General features: G+C 45.7%; 1 protein-coding gene and 1 pseudogene across 1 annotated transcript in view; both read left to right on the forward strand.

Moving 5' to 3' along the window:
* The window catches only part of FAM135B (family with sequence similarity 135 member B), a 181,026-nt gene that overhangs the window by 71,760 nt on the left and 87,208 nt on the right, over positions 1–22,058 (forward strand). The window contains exons 2-3 of the mRNA XM_089899196.1: positions 11,324–11,463; positions 18,905–18,975. Coding sequence (XP_089755322.1) covers positions 11,324–11,463; positions 18,905–18,975 — 211 coding nt within the window. The remainder of the gene's footprint in view (positions 1–11,323; positions 11,464–18,904; positions 18,976–22,058) is intronic.
* On the forward strand, positions 2,337–2,434 carry LOC115804055 (U6 spliceosomal RNA; annotated as a pseudogene).

Genomic DNA, 22,058 nt, shown 5'->3' on the forward strand with positions numbered 1-22,058 from the left:
CGGCCTTCTTCAAGAACAGGGACTGTCTCACGTCTGCAGATCCATCACGGACCCTGGAATTCTCAATATTTTTGATGAATGGGGTGTAAGTGTGTTGAGGGGGGTACAGTCAGAAATGGAGCATCTTCCGGATGCTGAGTGAACGTGTAGGATCCACATTCCCTCTAGGCTGCGACTGTCAGAGAAAGCTGCTGAAGGGGAGAGTGAAGTTGGCCAGGAAGATGGGGAGGGAGCAGATCCTAGCTCAATTCCTCAGGGTCCTACTCCCTGCAGTGTCAGCACCACGTGAGTGGGTGGTTGCCAAACACTCCAGCTGTGCTGAGACTGGTCCAGTTGTAGGCTGGAGTTAAGAAGTTCAGATCAAGGAATATCTCAGTTGGGTCAGGGCATGGGGTAGACACCCTTGTGTCCTGCATTTGCTGTGTGGGAAGTTGAAGGTCAATTAGTAGGTTCAGCCACTGCCAGGTCTGAGTCAGGGTGACCCATCAGAGTCCAGGACTCTAAGGCATGCAGACCAGCTTTGAGAGCCTGGGGGTATCTAGCGACGGAGATGGTTTGTGTTGGAGAGAGGAGAGCTGCCCTGGGGTAGTTTCCAGGGCCACGCACAGATGCACAGCAGAAGGACAAGATCCTGATGCAGGGAAGGGGGAAGTAGCAGCTGCAAGGCCACCCATGTCCTGGAGGACAGGCGCTCAGGTTCCTCTGGGCTGACACTGAGTTTAGAGGGAGAAGGAGTGAGATGAAAGCATGGGACTTCTGAGGGGCAAAAAAAATAACCCTCTAGCTGCAGGGACAGGTCTCAGCAGAGAGGCTGGGCTGCCCTGCACGTGGTTTGGAGAAACCATGTTCATTTTACCGAGGGGCGATGTTCAGCCAGTGCATCTGGTAGGGGCAGTTGTCAGGGTAGCCACTGCCCTCAGATGCCTAAGCTGCCCCTCCACTGGCCAGTTAACCTGGTCCCTCTCCCAAACCCTCGCATTCCCTGCAGTCCATAAATAAAGGATTTGTGTCTGGCACAGCAGATGGCCTCCAGGACACGGCTCATCACTGTGCTTGGCACGCATTCTGATTGGTGGGTACCTGTGCTAACCATTTGGGGTATGTGTCCTAACAGACAGGGGTGTAATAGAGGAAGGTGAGGCATTGGAGGAGAGTCCAGGTGAGAATGGCCTTGACTGGGGGGAGCCCCACTCATTCACGGCTTGGGGAGGGGACAGTGGCGTGTGCAGCTCTTGGAGAGAGTTGGGGCCTGGGGCGCAGCTCTCTCTCTGGACTGGTCACTCTTGGCTCGGCCATGGCCATGGGGCTGATCTTCTGGAGGGGACTTCCGTCTCTGTGGAAGGGAAAGAGTGACCACCTGTTCTTACCTACTCTCGGCACTCCCTGATATTTTCCTAGCAAGTCACAACTGCCCCCTACATTCTGTGGTCTCCCATTAAGGCCAAGTTCACCTTGGGCTGGAGAAGGGCTCTGTGCTCCTTGGAACATGCCAGGCCCATAACTGGGCGGGGATGCCGCAGCTCTTACAAAGATTTGATCAGCTGCAATTGTGCTATACTTAGTTCTCCTTGGGAAGCATATGGCCGAGGCAGATGGCTCGGGAAAGTCTGAATCACATAAACAGGGCTCTTTGCCTCCCATTTGCTGGGTCTGATGACTTTTGAACAGAATGGGTTTCAGAATTAGAAGGTGGAGCCTTGGTTATACCCCTCTCAGAAAACCCCAGGCTGTATATTTCAGGCATACTTAGCAATGGCTGTGTGTAAGGGAACAGGAGAGGTGTGGATTCCGGGTCATCTTGAGGACATAGCAGCAAACAGATCCCTGAGCGGCAGGCTGCTTGAGCCCAGATTCAGTTCACTTCCACAAATGTTTATTAAACATTGTTGCCAGATTCTCAGTGATCGGACCACTTGGAGCCTTGGTCAGTCATGCGTTTGATAAATATTTGCCTGACCTAGACTTCAGGAAAAGACCTGGCTCTGTGCTAAACCCTCACCTGGACTACAGCTTCCAAACTGGTCATTTAGGGCCAGTTCAACCATAGTAGGTAATGTAGATTTTATTCTAAATGCAGTGGGGGGAGGGCGGTGATGAAGTTTGCTTTATATTTTATATGAATAGACTAAAGAGTAGTCATAGTAGAAGGAGAAATAAAGTTTTCCATATCCTCTATTGAGAGAAGATTATGAAGTGACCCAGAAGGGATTCATCAGAACCACATTTTGAATGTAAACCCACAGGATTTATGGATTGGGTGAGAGGGTAAGGGAGAAAGAGGAATCAAAGATGACCAGGAAGTATTTTACTCTTTGTGGTTGAGAGATTGGGGGAGGGTGCTCGCTTTGGCAGCACATATGCTAAAATTGGAATGACATTAGCATGGCCCTTGTGCCAGGATGACACGCAAATTCGGGAAACGTTCCATGTTTTTTATTCACTTTGTTATAAAGCAGAAACTAACACACCATTGTAGAGCAATTATACTCCAATAAGGATGTTAAAAAAAATTTATAATACCTAAAAGCAACAGGAGACTGAACAACAAAATTAGCCAAAAAAAAAGAGTGCTGTAAGAATGATAATGTAAAAAAAAAATGATATAAAAATGAGGACCATTTTTTCTTCCATTATTTACCAATAATAAAATAACAAGAAGTACTTGATTAAAAAAAAAGAGAGAGAGATTGGGGGAGGGACACAACCGAAGGTTCTATATTGGGTATGTAAGTTTATGGTGTGGATTTGACATCAAAGGAGTAATGTCGAGTGGGCGAGGGATCAGGTCCACTCAGGACAAAGGTGCAGCTGGAGTCAGGCATTTGAGGGTTCTCAGCTTGTGAGTGGCGTATAAAGTCTTGGAAACAGCAAGACGTAGATGGAGGTCTCCAACACAGAGGTGGGAAGAGCAGGAGGAGCCATCCCAGGGGGAGCAGGGAGGAGAGGGAAACCATGAACGTAGCTACTTGCCATCAGCAGGCAGGTGGGGAGCGGGAAGGGGAAGCTGGGACGAAGTGAGAGAGCGGCATGGACATATATACACTACCAAACGTAAAATAGATGGCTAGTGGGAAGCAGCCACATAGCACAGGGAGATCAGCTCGGTGCTTTGTGACCACCTAGAGGGGTGGGATAGGGAGGGTGGGAGGGAGGGAGACGCAAGAGGGAAGAGATATGAGGATGTATGTATATGTAGAGCTGATTCACTTCGTTATAGAGCAGAAACTAACACACCACTGTAAAGCAATTATACTCCAATAAAGATGTTAAAAAAATAAAATTAAGGTATACAGTGTAAAAAAGAAAAACAAACAAAAATAAACAAACAAAAAAATAAGGAATCTTCTTCTTGCCACCCTGGTGAGTCAAATCATTATTGCCATTTTCGTCTGTGAACGAACTAAGGCTGGGAGAGTTAACATCTCACTGAAAGACTCCCAGCTATAAACAGGGAGATTCCTGAAACACTGTGTTTCCAGGCAGTGCCCACTGCCCTGTGCCAAGCCTGCTGTCTTCCCAGGATCAAGAAACAATTGAGGATTCCCTTTCCACTTCCCTCGAGAGTTCTGCTAGCAGCTGCTAGAATTCCGCCGTGGATAGCGTTTCATCGTCGCAGCACCTGCACGCTTCTCTCCGTCCAGCAGCATACTCACTGCCATTTCTCTGAGACCACCTGGTAAATGTTAGACTCTGTGCCCAGTACACTGCCAGGTCATCTCGTCCAACCCTCCCGACCCTTGAACTCCCGTCCCCAGGTCACAGGGGCGGAAACCCAGGTTCAGACCAGGTAAGTTCCTTGTTCACAGGTGCGTGGTGTACAAATGGCAGAGCCCTGAGGAAATCCATGTCTTTGAACTCCAGTCCATTTCTTGTCGTTACAAAAACGTGAGGGGCAAGGCCATGGACTGGACTCTATAATTAGAATACAAATGGAAGTACCTGAGACTGCACAGGGGTTAGGACCGATCGGAAGGAAGCCCAGCAGGGGAAGTCTTGGGCGACTGGAGTGTGTTAGAGGTGGCCCTCTGGCCTTTTACTTTTGAAATTACATAGCAGTGCACATTATTGGCTAATAAAGTGTTATCAAGTGCTAGCCTGACTGGGCTCATTCTAATAGGTAGGTGAAAAGGGTTTATAATTAAGTAATTAAGGCCACTCAGTGTTGATGGGAGGATGCTCACGGCTAAATTACATCAGCAGCCCTTGTTCATTTTCAGGAATTTAAAGGGTATTTTTTTCTTTCCTGTGTTCTTTGGTTTAGTTGCCCTCCTTCTGCAAGCCTGAATTCTGCCAGGCCACGGCCTCTGCTTCGTAACTCGAGTTTTCTTGCAGACTAAGATAGGAGTCAGACGTCCTGGGAACTGGAGCTTCCCCCCAACATAGGGAACCTTCCAAAAATCATCCCTTTGTATCCCTGCCTTCATTAATAACTAATTAATTGATTGATTCAGTGCATATTTGAGTGAGTATAATACACAAGGCCTGCTGTTCCATCATGCTAGGACTTCAGTTCTTTTTCTGTGAAACAGAAGTGATGGAGTATCGTGAGTGCGGTGAGGAGAGAAAGAAGTTGGGAAGTATTGCGCTAAACACTGCAGGCTATCGCCCTTCTTGTTGCTGTACCGTCACCAGTGACTGGTATTATGTCTAACATTGTCTACGGGGTCGTTTAGTTAAATAATAAATGAATAAACAAACTCAGAGATGAAAGAATGAGTCACCATCTACTGTTGATACATTTGTTGCTGAGGATGTAACTTAACCCAATGATCCTGAGTTCCCTCATGAGAGAAATGAAGACTGTCATACCCAAGGTCAAGTGAGATAAGGAATATAAAGTGCCTGGAACTCAGACGAACCAATCCCGGGCTAACTTTTGTAGAGCAACGTGAAATGAGCCAGACGGTTTCGAGTCTGTTGTATGTTTACAGAGAAGTGACTTTTTTTTTTTTTGCGGTACGCGGGCCTCTCACCGCTGTGGCCTTTCCCGTTGCGGAGCACTGGCTCCGGACGCGCAGGCTCAGCGGCCATGGCCCACGGGCCCAGCCGCTCCGCGGCATGTGGGATCCTCCCAGACCGGGGCACGAACCTATGTCGCCTGCATCGACAGGCGGACTCTCAACCACTGCGCCACCGGGGAAGCCCAGAAGTGACTTTTTCAAGCCATAGAGTTATAAGTAACAACATCTGTGCCCAAACCCAGTTTGTTGTACAGAATTTGCTCCCTCCATTAAAACTGTTAAAGTAGCCTATATAAGATGTTTTAAATAATGCAGTGTATCTGGAAAGCTGAGAAATTCGTTCAGACAAGGAGAAGTCTGTGGAGGTGAACAATTAAGGGACTTCTCATCCCTACTCCATGGATAGATGTTCCAGACAGGAGCACCCTTCAAGGAACCCTATGATTGTTTTTGTTTTGTTTCATTTTCGTTTACTTTGTTTTATTGAAGTAGAGCTGATTTACAATGTTGTGTTAATCTCTGCTGTACAGCAAAGTGATTCAGTTTATATGTGTGTGTGTGTGTGTATATATCTATATAGACATACATACATACGTTCTTTTTTATATTCTTTTCCATTACGGTTTATCACAGGATACTGAACATAGTTCCCTGTGCCATACAGTAGGACCTTGTTGTTTGTTTATCCATCCTGTTGTTTATCCATCTTGCTGGTTATCCATTCTATATACAGTAGTTTGCACCTGCCAGTCGCAAACCCCCACTCCATCCCTTCCCCACTCCCCCTCCCCCTTAGCAACCACAGGTCTGTTCTCTATGAAGGAACCCTATGATTGTTGATGACTGAATCTGTCTTGTTTTGTTTTTTTTAACCTATGACTTGATGCATAGCAGGTGATTCATAAGAAGTTAATGAATTAATATATTTTATAGCAAAACCCATAGAAACATATTAATCTGGAGATATGGTTAAGGCTTACACTCATCTCTATGGGCACTAAAACAAAATATTTAATATTCCATGTACAGAGGGTCAAGTAGAAAGTAAGAAGAACATTTGCTTTCTTTCAAATGGCAAAATAAAAATGACAACTAAAATGCAGCCCTTTATTGACGTATCATCCGTCTGATACGCTTCAAATATTGAAGGTGCCAGTATGTTCACAACTCTTTGGATATTCCACAAACGGGCTTGTGTCTCTAAATGCCCTGTTGGCAGACGTGCCAGCATGCCTCCCCCATCTCATATTGTCCAAGAAGCTCTGAGATTCCACAGTGGACCAGGGTCCTTTTCTGAATGCCAGGCTAGGAGAAAACTGGGTTGCTTGGTCCCTTGCTCTGGGCTTCTCGTGGCCGTGCCGGTGCTCCGTTGAAGGTGATTCTCTAGAGTTCCGAGAAGGCTCGTCCGCTCAATGGTGAACTTGCTTCCACAAGCATCCCTACGGACCTCGTGGGCACAAGCCTCGGAGCCCCAATGCCATTGCTCTACAAAGCACAGCCTTTGTGCCAGGATAGATGGGTCCACAGAGCTTTTCAGGTCACCGTGTAACAAAATCAGCCTTCTGCTTACAAACCCCTTGCCCGTGGGCAACGTCCAGAGTCATCATTTCAGGCCCCAGCTTTCTTCAAAGTCCTTCTACTTCCAGGAACAAGCTTTCAATGCCTGATCCACACAGTATGTTAATACCTCCTACATCAGGAAAAGTCTGTCCCAGTGTAACAGACCTCCCCAACTTCCAAACTCCAGAAAAGGTCATCAAGATCTTGGTCTCTTTGCTCCCAGAATTTCCTCCTCTCTCGAAGCAGACCGTTCCACCTGTACTCCTGTGATGGGGTCTCCAGGAAAGGTAGCCGCCTTGATGGAATCGCAGACGGTCACGCCACACCTGTCTGCCCTGGCAGAGTGTGTGCAGCGGCCTTACCAACCCGACAAAGCTTATGTGATACTGAAGGTCATTCTGCCCATTCTCTGGAAAAACTGAACCTCTGCTTCAGGTGGCTTTTTTCTTCTGCCTACTCTTTGAAACAGTGAGAAACAATAATAAACCTTGGCTTCAAGGTGACTTCCTGTCCTTCCTGTTCCTAGAAATAGCCAGACAGTTACCTAGTGTAAAGAGTCATCATCATTGTCCTCTTTATCTTACCAGGAAATCTGCTTGGGCTTTGAGACTTTCACAGTTATACATACACCTCTTTAGTTCTCATCTCATCTGAGTCTGACGTTCATCGCGTAAAATAAGCTGGGCGTGACTCTTGCTTCACTTAAGCTCCTATTTACTGTCCTGCCCAAGGCCACATAGCCAGAAAGCAGTGGGGCAAGTCTAGGACACCTATTTTTGCTTTGCTGAAGGAGATCCTGTTCTAAACCATATAAGCTCCAAGGTTCTGACCTTGAGTTGCTCATAATCTGACCTGGCTTTTTCAACTTCCATGAACTCTAACGTTTTGGAAGGTTGTCCCATATAAATGTGGCCTGGGTTCGAAGAAATGCCGTGATAGCTTCTTAGAATCTTTGTTTTCAAATAGCCCAGACCTCACCCAGCCGTCCTCAGGCCTGGAGGGCTGGAAGGGGTCCCCCAGGGTTTTGACTGCTTAGCGCAAACCTGATTCTCTGGGGGAGCTCCTGTGTACTGGCAGAGCCATGACCGTGTTCCCAGAGTGGGAGTGAGATTCAGTCTACAAGTCAATGCCCATGAGAGCTCCCCGGCTTGGACTCTGGGGTAGAGGGTCCATGTCAGATAAGCAGCACCTGTGCTTTGTAATCTGCACTCACAGAGCCCTCTGGGGCTGGAGGGGGCTCTCAGCAGAGGGAAGGTAACTTGAGTTGTAAGCATTTAGAGGCACATAAGATATGCAAAGTATTGGTATCAGTCATTTGGGGGGAAAGAAACAGCAGAACCTAAAAATTTTTTACTCTTGCTTTCCGGTTTGAAGTTCCAGATTAAACTGTTTGGACAATGGGAGCCACTGAAGAGGCGTCTCTCTCAACTGCTCTGCTCCCTTTTTTCTACTGCCCTCCTCTTCCTTCTATCCCCTTCTCTTGCCCCTCCCACCTTCTTTCCATCAGACTTGTTTTCCCTCAGAGTTCTAACTCTCCTTTCAGATACTCATCCGTGGTATCAACCCTGACACATACAAAAGAAGACATATTTAGGAGGGCAAATCTACACCTTCTCATTGGACCACTGGTCTGGTCTCCAAACAATAAGTAAAAACAGTCTAATGATAATCTCGAGGCTTATCCATGTTGCTGCAAATGGCATCATTTCATTCTTTTTTAATGGCTGAGTAATATTTCATTTTATATATATATATATATACACCACATCTTCTTTATCCATTCCTCTGTCAGTGGACATTTAGGTTGTTTCTGTGACTTGGCTATTGTAAATAGTGAAGTAAGTCAGACAGGGAAACACAAATATATAATATCACTCATATGTGGAATCTATAAATGAACTTATTTACAAAACAGAAACAGACTCACAGATTTCAAAAACTTGTGGTTACCAAAGGGGAAACAAAGGGGGGGATAAATTAGGAGCTTGGGATTAATTTACACACACTACTATATAGAGAGTGGATAGCCAGTGGGAACCTGCAGTACAGCACAAGGAACTCAAGGCTCTATAATAACCTATATGGGAAAAGAATCTGAAAAAGAAGGAATGTATATATATATATATATATATATGACTGAATCACTTTGCTATACGATGCTAACACAACATTGTCAATCAACCAGACTCCAATAACATTAAGAAAAAAAAGTGTCAGAATATTTGAAGTAACACTTGGGATATACCAAGACATGTTCTTTTCACCAGTGTAACATTACAAAAGGATAAAAAAAGAAAGATGAGTTTGTTATTTCAACAACAACAAAACAGTCTAAAGAGAAAAGTGGCTTTTTACCCCACTGCTAGGAAGCGGCAGTCTCCCAAGGTATGAGCAAGGTCTTTCAGAGTAGAGAGAGCAGGCACTGCCCTCACCTCTAGGTGTCCAGAACCTGGTGCATAAGAGGGTGAGGAGAACAAGGTGTGAACGAGCGCCCTCTGTCTGCCAAGGAAGGTCCTGCAAATGAGCCAGTCATAGAAAGTTCAGGAAGTGGCCTTGCTGAGGGGAAGAAAGGAAGCTTTCCTTCAGAATGTCAGGAAGAGAGCCAGGATAATGAGCAAGGTGTCCAAGTGTGGGCTGTCATTGTTGAAGAAGGGAGAATCCCAGTGGGAGCAAAGCAGGTAGGCGCTGTCCCAGTGATGTCCACAACCCCAGAGGGTGTCTTGTGATCAGTGAACCTTCCTTTGCAAGGAGGCACCTGTTTTGTGCCCTACTTACTAGTGATGAGAAAATACCGCAGAAAGTCTCACGGGGCGTATCCTGGGCCTAATGAGGCACCTTGGGAAGCCACGGTCTTCTGTAAATACTGCTGAGCCCTGTGATCTAGTTCGTCAACCTGCTCAAGACCAGAGGAGCTCAGTCTCCCATAGATGTAGCCGGTGGAAACGTATCCAACAGAAAGTGCTACGACCTTTCTCGAAACACAATGAAAAAGTCATCCTACTGCATTTTGCATGCCTAGGACATGCTTGCTCTTCAGATCTTGATTTATTTTATCCCCTTCTGTCTACGCTGATCCCAGAAGGTCAGTGTGTGGAGATGCCCGTTTTTCACGTGGAAAGGCTGCCGTTACAAGGAGTGATGTCACTTGCCCAAGAAGGCAAGTGATTGAACTGTTTTTCTGGCTGCCCCTCCAGGTCCTAGACGGCTCCGTGTTGCTCTGACCTTCAGAGTATTTACCCCATCCACCCTCTGCCACGTCGTCGGTCTGGCTTATAGATCAACCAGGCCTTGACAGTGATAGAAAAAGGGCTGGTGCAGCAAATAAAAACAGAAGGGCATTTGCACGCAAGGATCGCTTCTGTTGAAAAGCCACATCAGTTTGAACCCAACAGGTCTCAATAGGGCTGTGTCAGGCCAGAAATTTTATTTCCTTCACGATGAAGTGCAAATTGGAGCGTGAACATCTGTGCGGCCTTGGAGAGACCTGGGATTTTACATTTCTTTTTCCCGACTCTGAAGCTACAACGCAGGTGTTAAGTGTCACTGTGCATGGGGAGGTGACAGTAACCCTTTGTCCCTGTTTCCAAGGGACTGTTCCAGCCAGCTGGGGACACTGCACAAGGCACTCAAACCGTTTTCCTTTGCTGGTTGGGCTTTTTAAAAAAATTTCTTGCTTCCCTTTGCAATCACACTGTTTCCGTTTTTCAGTAGAGCTTCATAGCATACCTGTCTTTTGCTAGGAAATGGGTGCATTTTATTCATTCACCCAAGACATCTTTTCTCAGTTGTTAAGTAGGTGGATGTGAGGATGAATCCACACAACGCCTCCTCATATAGCGACTGTCATGACACTTCCCTCCCCTTCTTTGAGGCTTGGTCTCTTCATCTGTGGTGAAAACTTACCCTAGCAATTTTCTGTGAGGATTAAGGAAAGAAACACATTTGAAAAGCACTTTGGAAGCTGTGAAATACCACTTGGCCATTATTATGAATGAGTTATCTTTGCTTTATATTATATAAATAGTACCATTATTTATTTTAGAAGATTTCTATATTTTTCCAACTCTGCAGTTTGTGTGTTAAGTGATTTGGAAGAATTCACCCATTTTCTCTTCATAGTAACCCTGGTCAGTGGATGCAGGAAGATCTCTTAACCTCCTTGAGTAGGTTTATCTTCTTGAAATTCAACTTAACTTTGAGACAATGTTTAGGGATTAAGGTACATTTAGAATGCACTGGAAGACATGGGATTGAGCAAGTTCCTTAAAAAACTGGATATCTAATGTAATTAGAATTAGCACATTTATCTAAAACTCAAGACAGAGCATCCTTCATATCCTACGTGCTGTGCGAACAACACTTTCAGGAGAGAGAGATTCTGTGGACGCTAGGATATCCTTGTAGAAGACTAATTTCTGTTTTTCTCTCTCTGCTTTTCTCCTCATTATTTTCAGGAGAGGGGGATTATGGAAGGCTTTATGAAGGAGGGGTTATGTGAGCAGGTAAAGAATTTAGCAGGTACTAATTTCCAGCCAAGGAACACTGCCCGCTGCACGACAAGTGATTTAGCCAAGATCCTATGACTTATAAAGGACTGAAGAAGGTTCTTTCTGAGATGCCATCCCGATTCAGTGACCATAAATCTTGTGTGATGGAATCACATTCATCTGTGGCTTTTGGTCTTTGGGAATTGGAATGCAGTTTGGGGCCATTGTTTTCCTTGAGCTGGACTGACCCCCAAGGAGGCCGCAGATCCAGGGCAGGATGGGAGTCATGAGCTGCTACCGGTTCTTGTTTTGCAGACAGCGGCAGCCTGCACTCAGCCTGTGTCCACGAGAGCACTGTGCACAGCCGAGTCTTTCAGATCTTATACAGGAACGAAGAGGTGCCCATCAACGATGCCGTGATCTTCCGAGCTCATTTGCTCTTAGATGGTGAAAGGGTAAGTCGCGGAATCTTCCACCAGCCACGAATGGCCGTTCCCTCCTGTGCCTTTTGTATCCAGTGCTAGGAGAGTGGGACGTGAAGGAGACGTTGTACATTTGCTCTGAAATCTGACAGATTGGGACTGGGGATTTCAGAGCATTCCTGCACTTCCTGATTTATTCCTTTTTGTACTCATGCTTTCGTTCGTATACTTGCTTGTTTCATGTTCCAAGCGGGTCCCATTGACTGACTTGCTGACTGTCTTACTCATTCCTCCTTCGCCCATTTGCTCGTCTTCCTGGGCCTCCGTCAACAGGGCAATCGACAGGTGTTTGCTGAGCATCTGCTTTGTGCAGGGCTTTGGGCGGGCCCTCGGATGATGGGCAAAGCTGAAGAAGGCAGCAGGGCCGATCCCTCAGATGACGGGTGCTCCATCAGAGAAACAGATATACAGACAGGCCCTGGTAGCTGAAATGCACTGTGCTGGCTGCATGTGCAGAAGAACAGGGGCACCAAGGTTGGAGACGAGCTCTCTGGGAGGACATCAACGGCTTCACAAAGGAGCTGGCTTTGAGATGCTGGGACTGAGAGTCCATCAGACTAAGAAAGAAGAAGGGCATCCCGTACAGGGGGAAACAGCATGAGTCAAGGCGCAGAGGCCTTGGAGCAAAAGTTGATTGAACATTTCCTGTTTATGAGATTAACATCTGATAATAACCTGATATTAACATCAGATGTTTCAAAATTTATGGTTACTGCGGGGAAGGGGGAGGGAGGGACAGATTGGGATGTTGGGATTGACATATACACACTACTATATATTAGTTAGGTAACTAATAAGGACCTACTGTATAGCACAGGGAACTCTAGTCAGTACTCTGTAATGACCTCTATGGGAAGAGAATCTAAAAAAGAGTGGCCATATGTATATGTATAACTGACTCACTTTGCTGTACACCTGAAACTAACACAACATTGTAAATCAACTATACTCCAAAAACATTCAAAAAATCACTTGTACCTTTAAAAAAAATCAGATGTTTCAAAAGAATATCTGAAATCTAAACCGTTTTTCTCACTCCCCCAGCCCCACCTCGAATTCCCATTACCGCGTGCCAGCTGGTCATTCCCTGCTAGAGTATCTTTAAAGATGTGGAAGTATACTCCTGCTTTAGGAGAGCCTAATCAGAGATGTGTCCCCTATAGGCATCCCCTACAGGCATTATAGCATGCATAACGACTTCTACTGGCCATCTAATACTCCTCTCATGTCCTATGGCTTTTTGTTTTTTTTAAAGTTTTGTATTCGGTTGATTTTTTTAAAAAATATATTTATTTATTTATTTGGCTGAGCCAGGTCTTAGCTGCAGCATCCGGGATCTTTGTTGCCACGCACGGGATCTTTAGTTGCGGCATGCAGGATATTTTAGTTGCGGCATGCGAGATCTAGGTCCCTGACCAGGGATCGAACCCAGGCCCCCTGCGTTGGGAGCATGGAGTCTTAACCACTGGACCACCAGGGAAGTGCCTCCCATGGCTTTTTGTTCACATCTTTTATGCTTGAGGTAGTGACGAGTTCCCGTGTGGCTACACGTGAAACGCTGTCACTGATTCTTCATTTATGAATCTATCCATTCATCAGAGATCTGTTGAGCACCTACTGTGGGCTAGAGATGAAAATCATGAACAAGAAGATACCCCTGGTGTCTGAGAGCTTACGTTTTACCATGAGATCAATACATCACCATGCAATCAAATAAATACATCCTATATATTCTATCGCTGAGCCTTCCCACTGCTTCTCGCTCAGCTCACTCATCCATGAGATACACTCACAAAGGTAATAAGAGCAGGAATTTTCACCCCTGTTGGAGGTCCTGTGAAACTACAGCTGGGCCCAAAGTGGAAGAGAACTCATGGCAGGCTCACCGTGCGAGACTTGATGCTGCCTCCTGATGGATACTCAGATTTCCAAGAGCTCAGCTTCAACACAACCTTCACACGAGATGGCGACTGCTTCCTGGAGGGGAAGCGGCAGACAGGAGAGCTCCCTGAGGAATGAGGAGGTGCTGAGGAGCCCTACAGTGACTGACCCCGAGGTACCCAGCCATCAGCATTGGTTGCTCTCCCTGAGTTCCCCCCACACCTTCGTAAATCAACTCTTTTTAATGAACTGAGTGCATCGTCTACTTCTTTACTGGACTCTGGTGGACACAGGTAGTTTAGGAAAAGATACTGGAGCTGGTTTTGAGGGTTAAGGGACTCCCAGTTGGGCTTCATGCACAAGCTCAGCTTCCCCGAATTCTACTAAGAGAAAGTCACTTGATTTCTCACGGGCCGTTGTCCTTTGACACGTTGATCTCAAAGACCTTCCTGGGGAGAATGGTTGTGACTGGAGGCTGGGTTTGGACATTACTCAGGTCTCTTGGTCATTATTCCATCTTAATTCCATCAGACTCTTCCTCCTGCCCCTAACGGTTTAAAGCTTTTCAAGGTTAATGTTTCCCAGCACTCAAGTTTAGCCTCACGCGAGTTTGCAACAGCCATAGTTCAGAGGTTGAACAGGCAGTGTGTTTGCCAGCACGGGTTGTAGTCTTGTACATATTTCGTACAAGACTTTGTTCATACGGTACATATTGTTTTCTTCTGCATATAAAATCACTTATCTCTACAAGCTAATAATTTATTATTGTGTTGGGGGTAATCCATATGGCAGCAAACAACGTTATCATTAATCATTACATCCAAATCAGTGACAATGAAAGTTAATTGGATAAGTTCATAAAAGGCGTATCTCTGGAATGCATGCATTAGCTCTAGTGAATACCTGTTTATGGCAGCCAAAACACCGTATAGCCAGCTGGCCAGAGCTCACGGTCTTGCATGTACGTAGCCATCAATGTGAGTGGCAGGCATATACAATGCCAACACATCGAGCGTACCGTTTCCTGTGCTATGGGAAGTGCAGACACGGAGAAGATTCAGCCCACACAGTCAGTGCCCAAGTAAATGTAAGAGATGACCATGGACAGAGCTAATCACAGCTTAAGGCACAAATGTTTTCATAAAAGTTGCAAAGAACCAGGGAGTGTGGAGTAGGATAGGTATGTTATTTATATACACTTTGTGTAACACCCCCCCAGAAGATTTGGGAAGGCTGACAAAATACACAGAATAGTAAAAGGGTAAAAATAGCAATAGAGTGAGCCAAAGTAGAGGAAAAACACAAAAGGGAGCTAAAGCCTGAGTTAAATGTAACAGACCAGAATGCACACGCATAGTTCTGGACCTTTGCAGATGTTGGCCCACACATTCAGTGCTGAGCTTCCCAGCAGACAAGGCAGAGAAGATACAGTTATTAGCAACGAGATGCTTAATGTCCTGAAGAGGAAGAGGAACGTGTTACAGAAGATAATCTTTGTGGACAAGGTTGCATTTTTTTTTTTTTTTTGTGGTACGCGGGCCTCTCACTGTTGTGGCCTCTCCCGTCGCGGAGCACAGGCTCCGGACGCGCAGGCTCAGCGGCCATGGCTCACGGACCCAGCCGCTCCGCGGCATGTGGGATCTTCCCGGACAAGGGCACGAACCCGCGTCCCCTGCATCGGCAGGCGGACTCTCAACCACTGCGCCACCAGGGAAGCCCAAGGTTGCATTTTTTAATTGAAGTATAATTGATTTACAATGTTGTGTTAATTTCTAGTGTACAGCAAAGTGATTCAGTTATATATATATATTCTTTTTCATACTCCTTACCATTATGATTTATTACAGGAGATTGAATATAGTTCCCTGGACTATACAGTAGGACCTTGTTGTTTATTTTATATATAGTAGTCTGCATCTGCTAATCCCAAACTCTCAGTTTACCCCTCCTCCACCCCCTTCCCTTTTGGTAACTGTAAGTTTGTTTTCTATGTCTGTGAGTCTGTTTCTGTTTTATAAATAAATTCACTTGAGTCATATTTTAGATTCTACATGTAAGTGATATCTTACGGTATTTGTCTTTCTCTGTCTGACTTACTTCACTTAGCATGATGATCCCTAGGTGCATTCATGTTGCTGCAAATGGCAATATTTCATTCTTTTTTATGGCTGAGTAACATTCCATTGTATATATGTACCACATCTTCTTTAGCCATTCACCTGTCGATGGACATTTAGATTGCTTCCATGTCTTGGCTATCGTGAATAGTGCTGCTATGAACATTGGGGTGCATGTATCTTTTCGAATAAGAGTTTTCTCCGGATATATGCCAAGGAGTGGGATGGTTGCATTTTTATGGGCTCCAAAAAGAAAAGCATTTCTCAAGGTATGATTCCTAGATGCACCATGTCCTAGTCCCCTGGCAGTACTTTTTTAAAATGCAGATTCTTAAGCCCAGCCCAGACCTAGCCCAGGCAGTCTGACTGCAAAGCCTGTGTTTGTGACCAGTATGCAGGCCTGGGGGTGGAGTTATTGGACGAAGGGGTCCCTTAGGTGGTCAGGCCCATAGTAAGTTGGAAATAACTATAATAACTAATATTTGTTGAGAATGGGCTTTGTTCACACACTGTGTTAAGCCCTTTATGTGCATTTTCTTACATAGTCGCACAGTAGCAGTGATCTAAGGGGTAAGTGTAATCATTTCATCCCCATTTTACAGATGAAAAAACAAACAAACCTAGAGAGGTTGACTGGCCCAAGGTCACCAGATACTTAATAAATGGAGAGCCAAGCTTTGTACCCATGTAGCTTGACTTCCAAAACTGCTTTCTTATCTCCCCAGCTATGATGCAGCTCAGGAGAGAAGTTCATAAAGGAGGAGAAGATACAAGGGTCACTACTGTTAGGAGCAGAGTTGAAATCAGCTAGCGTGAGACTGTACAACCCACAACACAGATGAGACCCTGGGAAAAGGCTGAAGAAGTGAGGAACCCTTGACTGAATCTGGGCTTTGGAGCCCAGATTAAGCCTTGGAAGTGTCTTTCCTACAGCAAGTCTCAATTTCTTCATTTATAAGTGAGGCCAATATGTCTTAATTCACAGTTTTATCCACATTAAATAAGATAGTATATGACAGTGGTAGCTGTCCTTTGTAGTATCTGCTACACAGTAACTCCTCTGTAATCCTAGCTGCTGTTCTTATTTCCACTACCATGTTAACCTGATGCCCGATGCTAAAAAAGTCATCTACCTGGGAGGTTGAGGTTAGCTGATGTAAGCCATTATATATAGGATGGATAAAGAGCACAGGGAACTCTATTCGGTAACCTGTGATAAACCATGATGGAAAAGAAGATGAAAAAAGAATGTATATATATGTAGAACTGAATCACTTTGCTGTACAGCAGAAATTACACAACACAGTAAATCAACTATACTCCAATTTTTAAAAATCGCCCTTGAAAGGAAGCAATCCTTTTAATGAAAATAAGGCAGGGCAATGGAAGGGCATGCGTGCGTGAGTGTGTGCGTGTGTGTGCGTGCACGTGTGAATGTGTGTGTTTGGAGGAAGGGGCAGGTAGCCAACAGCCAATGAAGAAAAATGAGTGGCTAGAGAAACCAGTGACTGCATTCTGGGGCATCTTGCAATTAAAGATTTATTGAGACATCAGTGAAGTCATAGCCAGGCTCCATCCAGCCACAGCTGATCTTGGGCCTGGATTTCTCTCCTTGTTCCAAAGAAATTGCAGCAAGTTTAAAACTGGAGCTTCCAGCGAATTTTTGTTAAGTAGGCAAATGCATGCTTGGAGGTGGTTAGGAGGACTTGCTCTGCCAGTCTTATTTCCCAGGAACTGGTGACAAGAGGCTGTGTTGCTTGGGTTGTGTGTATGAAGCCGGGTAAGTGATTATGCAAAACAAAGCTAGGAGAGGAAGTTATTCATAGCGCTTGGATTGAGCAAAATGTTAACTTTTAAATGCTTAAAAAAATTTTTTTAAACAAATTTTAAAACCCTGGGGAGCTAAAGATAAATTCCATCCATATGTCTCTGCCTGAGCTATGCTTCACCAGGAGCATGTTTCCAAAGAGGCCTTTGGGTAAGAGATTTCCATCCCTACAGAATGAGGATATTCTTGCAAAGAAATAAAAACCAAGGGGGATGCGTGGAGAAGAGCTTTATTTATCCTTTAAGATACACGAATACTTTCCGTGGGCGGGACCTTGTCCCTGGAGCTGGGGATCCAGAATGGATTAAGACTAGTCTCTCCCATAACGATACCAGATTACAGGGGATATTGGGTAAGAAAATGGCTCGGGGGGATTTAGCCACAGTCAGATGGATTTTGTCAGAGAGTCCCCTGAGCCCGACCCAAGTGGAGCTTCTGAATGCCAGCCCAGCACGGCCAGATCCATGGATTGTTTTTTCAGAAGCTGGAAACCTGCAATGGGAATGTGAAATTGCCTGATTTTTAAATGTTTTCTGCTTGTTCAAAACATTGTAAAAAATACGATCAGGACTAAGCAAAAGGTGTCTGCAGCTAACATTTGTCTCTTGGGCTTATAACGCAAAAGTTGTAAAGCTGAGACAATTTTATAGGAAGTGTTGAATGCTGAGATAGGAAAAAAAACAGGGTTTTGTGGGTCACAGAGGAGAAGGGGTCCATCCCGCGTGGCTGTGGGGAGGAGATTACGCCCTGTCACAGGCGTGCAGTACTTATCTGGGTTTCCTGTGTAGGGACATCAGCTAGATCCGGTACTTAGCAAGTGACTCTCCTGGAGGTGGGGATGAAGTGTTAAGTTTGGGAAAAGAAGAGCCGTGGGTTACCATCTTTTAGATGCACCTGAGAAGCTGGCAGGTAGAACAGATAGATTCCCATGCTAATGAATGAAAACTGGTTTTTTTTTTGAAGCTAAGAATGGAAACAGTCATGGATAGGACATGAAATGCTAAAGTGTCTGAAAGCATAAATGGTTAGATGTAATGGATCTCAAGACAAAAGTGAAGGATATGCTTTCGTGTAAAGCTGGGCTGCCTTGGGAACTGACGGCTTTTCTGAGCATCAGTTTCCTCCTCTATGAACCTGAAGGATAGCGTCAGCCCCTTGAAGGTGCCAGCGGTAACACCACCCCCAACGTTTTCCCATCTCTAGCCAAGTGGGGTTTCCTCTCTGCAAATTCACTGCTCCAACCTTTCCAAAGCAGGTGCCACAGAACACTTCACTCCTGCTTCAGAGGATTCCAGATCACATCTGTTCTGGAGATAAGGTGCTCAAAAGTCCTGCAATCTAGAAAACTCACTTAACATTTTTTTCCTGCAAATTGGCTTTTCCCCAAATTTGACATAAATCCCTTCCTTCTACTGTCCATGTAATACAGGCACCGCATTCAACTAGAATTCCACAGAACATGCATGGAAATTCTGCTTTACACATAAGTGACATTAATTTTGCTGTGAGCTCCTTCTTCTAAACTTTGGGAAACCCGCCGGCTACATGTTTCATTTGGACCAGTCCTTAAACTTTGTTTCTCTTCTAGGTGGAAGAGGCACTAAGTGAAGTCGATTTCCAACTCAAGGTGGATTTGCACTTTACAGACAGTGAACAACAGTGAGTGTCCTTGGAATCCTTGAATCATGATCATAGAGTTTCCTTTGCCCAACACTTTTCCAGCCCTGAGGTATCCTGATGGCCATGACCTCAGGACATCCCTTAGAAACCCGGTTCTTGATCAGCTCCAGGAACGAGGGCAAGGAATATCTATGTGGTCATTTAGAGCTGCATGTATTTTAGGCAGGTGGCTCAGAGGCTGCAGGCACAGAGAACTCCTGACTTCCTGCTCTATGAACTGGCACCTTCTTATATCTGAACCCGCCTCTGTACACTTGCAATGCAGTATTAATTAGCTCTTTAGATTAATGTCCATATGAGGCTGCACATCTCAAGGCCCCCTTCTGAATCAAAGGAGATCCTGCCGGGACCCTCATCTTTACACTGAATGTCTGCTATGATGTTTCAACTTTCTGAAAATTGAAAATCCATTGACGTACATTGAAAGTCCATCAGCTTCCTGCTTATCGGATTCAATAATTCTGTTCTTTCATGTCATGAATAGATAGTCCTTTTTTCAGGTATGAAAAAGTCCAGTCGAATGTATTACCAAAACTCCAAACTCTCATCCAATTTATAACTTCTTTTCATTGACACTGCGCCTTCGCTCCACTGCACCCCTGCTCCAGGCGTTCTCGGGGTAGGAAACTCCCGCTGCAGCAGCTGGGTATGGTGAGCAGCTTGATACAGCCCCCTGTCTTCCCCCTGGGGTGTGTGGGTCTTGCAGGGCCAGGCACAAGGAGGAAGGAGGAGATTGCAGGTGGGGCAGGGAGTCATACATGATGGGTTCAGTTGCAAGCAGGGCTCTTAACGGGGTAGATGCTCGATCACCGCTTTCTCTGCTCCTGGGGTGTTCTTGTGTCTTCCGTGGAGCTGTACCCGTTAGGCGGTCTCCCTCTCCCCCAGCCTCTGCTGTTCTTTGATATAATGATGCCTCCTATGGTTGCGTCATTCGCTCCTTGCAGGAAGCTCTTTCGGCAGATTCTTCTCCGAGGAATGCACATCTGGCTCTTGGATAATGGACACAAGCACTTTCGTCCTCATCTCACACTGGTGGGGACCCCCGCCCCAGTGCTGCTGACTCTTCTTTGGCCAATCCAGCCACCCTCAGCTTCTCTCCTGAGGGCCTTTGCAGGATAAGTCAGGCACCAGGGCCTGTGTTCCCCCAGGGGACACAGAGCATGCTCACGTGAAGACTCCCCTCATGAAGCTTAAGGTGAAAATGGAGGCCCTTCTTTTCCATCTGTTCTATTAGCAGAATCTCAGCACAGTCTGACCACTTTGGGGAAATTAATCCTCACTTCTGATCTCTACAGCCTCTTCAGCAAATGCTTCACCTTCTCCAGTGGAGAATGGGAGACTAGGTGGCCAAGGGGCTAGTGCTGGCGGAATGGTTGCCCGACCCCTTCAAATTTCAGAGTCACTGTTAGCGCTTTGGCTCCCTTCCCAAGGACTGTCCCATCCCCAAGATGTGTCTGATTATTATGGGAGTTTTCATAACACGGGGCATTGAATCAGAGGGATCTGAACCACAGGTGGACCACTACTAAAATGTCAGAAACCTGACTGTGTCTGTGCTTTGAGAATAGACATCTGCTGGTGTGTATGTACTGTAGATGGTCACGCCTCATCTCTGGGCTGGCCGGAGGATCTGTCCAAGGTCCTGCCGCTGCGTCTGGGCTCAACATCACAGATCCCTCACTCTTGGGGTCTTTATCTGGACCCCAAGCCCCTCTGGACACCTGCTTCTCTCATCACTTCTGCTTACCTCTTGGGGGGATGGTGGATGCTTGAGAAATCTTGTCTTCCTCACACCATCTCCAGGACTTATTGTTCTAGCACCATATTGAACTCAGAAGCCCCATAAGAGGCTGACCTTCTTTCTAAGCTATAAACTCAGAAATGAACTCCTCGTCTCTATTGCTTTCATATTCCCTCTCAACTCTTTAGGGTTTCTGTCATTCACTCATTTTATTAATTTTATTAACACCCCCTGCCCTATCTTCCTGTGCCCCTTCATTCAGAAGTATTCATCCATAGCTCCCTGGTAGACGTTTCCATTTGATCACAGAACCCTGCCATTGATCCCAAACCCAGCCTGGAAGTCACTCCCTACCCAGCTCTCCAGGAAGCGTCAATGATAAGTTATAGTGGACACAATAGATGTGACCTTCTTACCATCAAAACAGTAGTTAATGGAGAGGCTGTGTACAGGAGATTGGCCCAAACAAAGTGTATGGAGTTTCAGCAACAGGCTCTGTGCTCATTGACTGTGAGACACTGGGTGCATCCCTGCCCTTTTCTAAATCTCAGTAGCCTCATTTATAAAATGGGCATCATTATAGATTCTGTACTTCATAGGTCTGTTATGACGATTAAGAGAGGTGATACCTAAGCCAGGCCAAGGGCACGGATCAATGTCTTCTTCCTCTTCGTGGCTTCCTAGATGCAGGTGGGACCGGTTTCCACGTGTCACTTCCTCCCTATAGTACAAAGCACTTGACAACAATCAGAGCAGAGCGTTTCATGGAGTGTGCGGTTAGCTAACAGGAACAGGAAGCCAGAGGCTGGGGAAGAATTGAAAATGCCATATTTTTTCATTTTCATAAGTTGGGTTTAAGGGTGACAAGACATCTGTAGCACATCCTGGGGATAGACTTTTGGCTTTGAAACATGACCCAGGCAGTCAGCTTCTTTGTAACCATTTAGGCTTGAACAGAATCAAAATAGAGAAGCATGGCACCTAATGTCAGGGGCAGAAGGGCTCTTGATGTCCATCCCGTCCAGTGGTTCTCAATGTGGGTGGGACAGGGAATTTTGGCCATTTCTGGGGACATTTTAAATTGTTACACGGGGGGTGGGTGGGTGCTACTGGTTTCTAGTGAGTAGAGTCCAGGGATGCTGCTAAACATCCCACAATGCACAGGACTGCATCCCGGCTCCCCAGCAAAGCATTATTCAGTCTCCAATATCAATATCACTGAGGGTGAGAAACAGTGCTCTAGTGTAACCTCACATTTGAACCTGCTACCCTGCAAAGACCCATGAACATGTGCTTGCGCAGAGACAGGAGCTCACGTCTC

Source organism: Delphinapterus leucas, chromosome 17, assembly GCF_059928025.1.
Source record: "Delphinapterus leucas isolate spDelLeu-1000000601 "Yukka" chromosome 17, BTC_Dleu_Yukka2, whole genome shotgun sequence".
In the NCBI taxonomy this organism is placed as follows: Eukaryota; Metazoa; Chordata; class Mammalia; order Artiodactyla; family Monodontidae; genus Delphinapterus; species Delphinapterus leucas.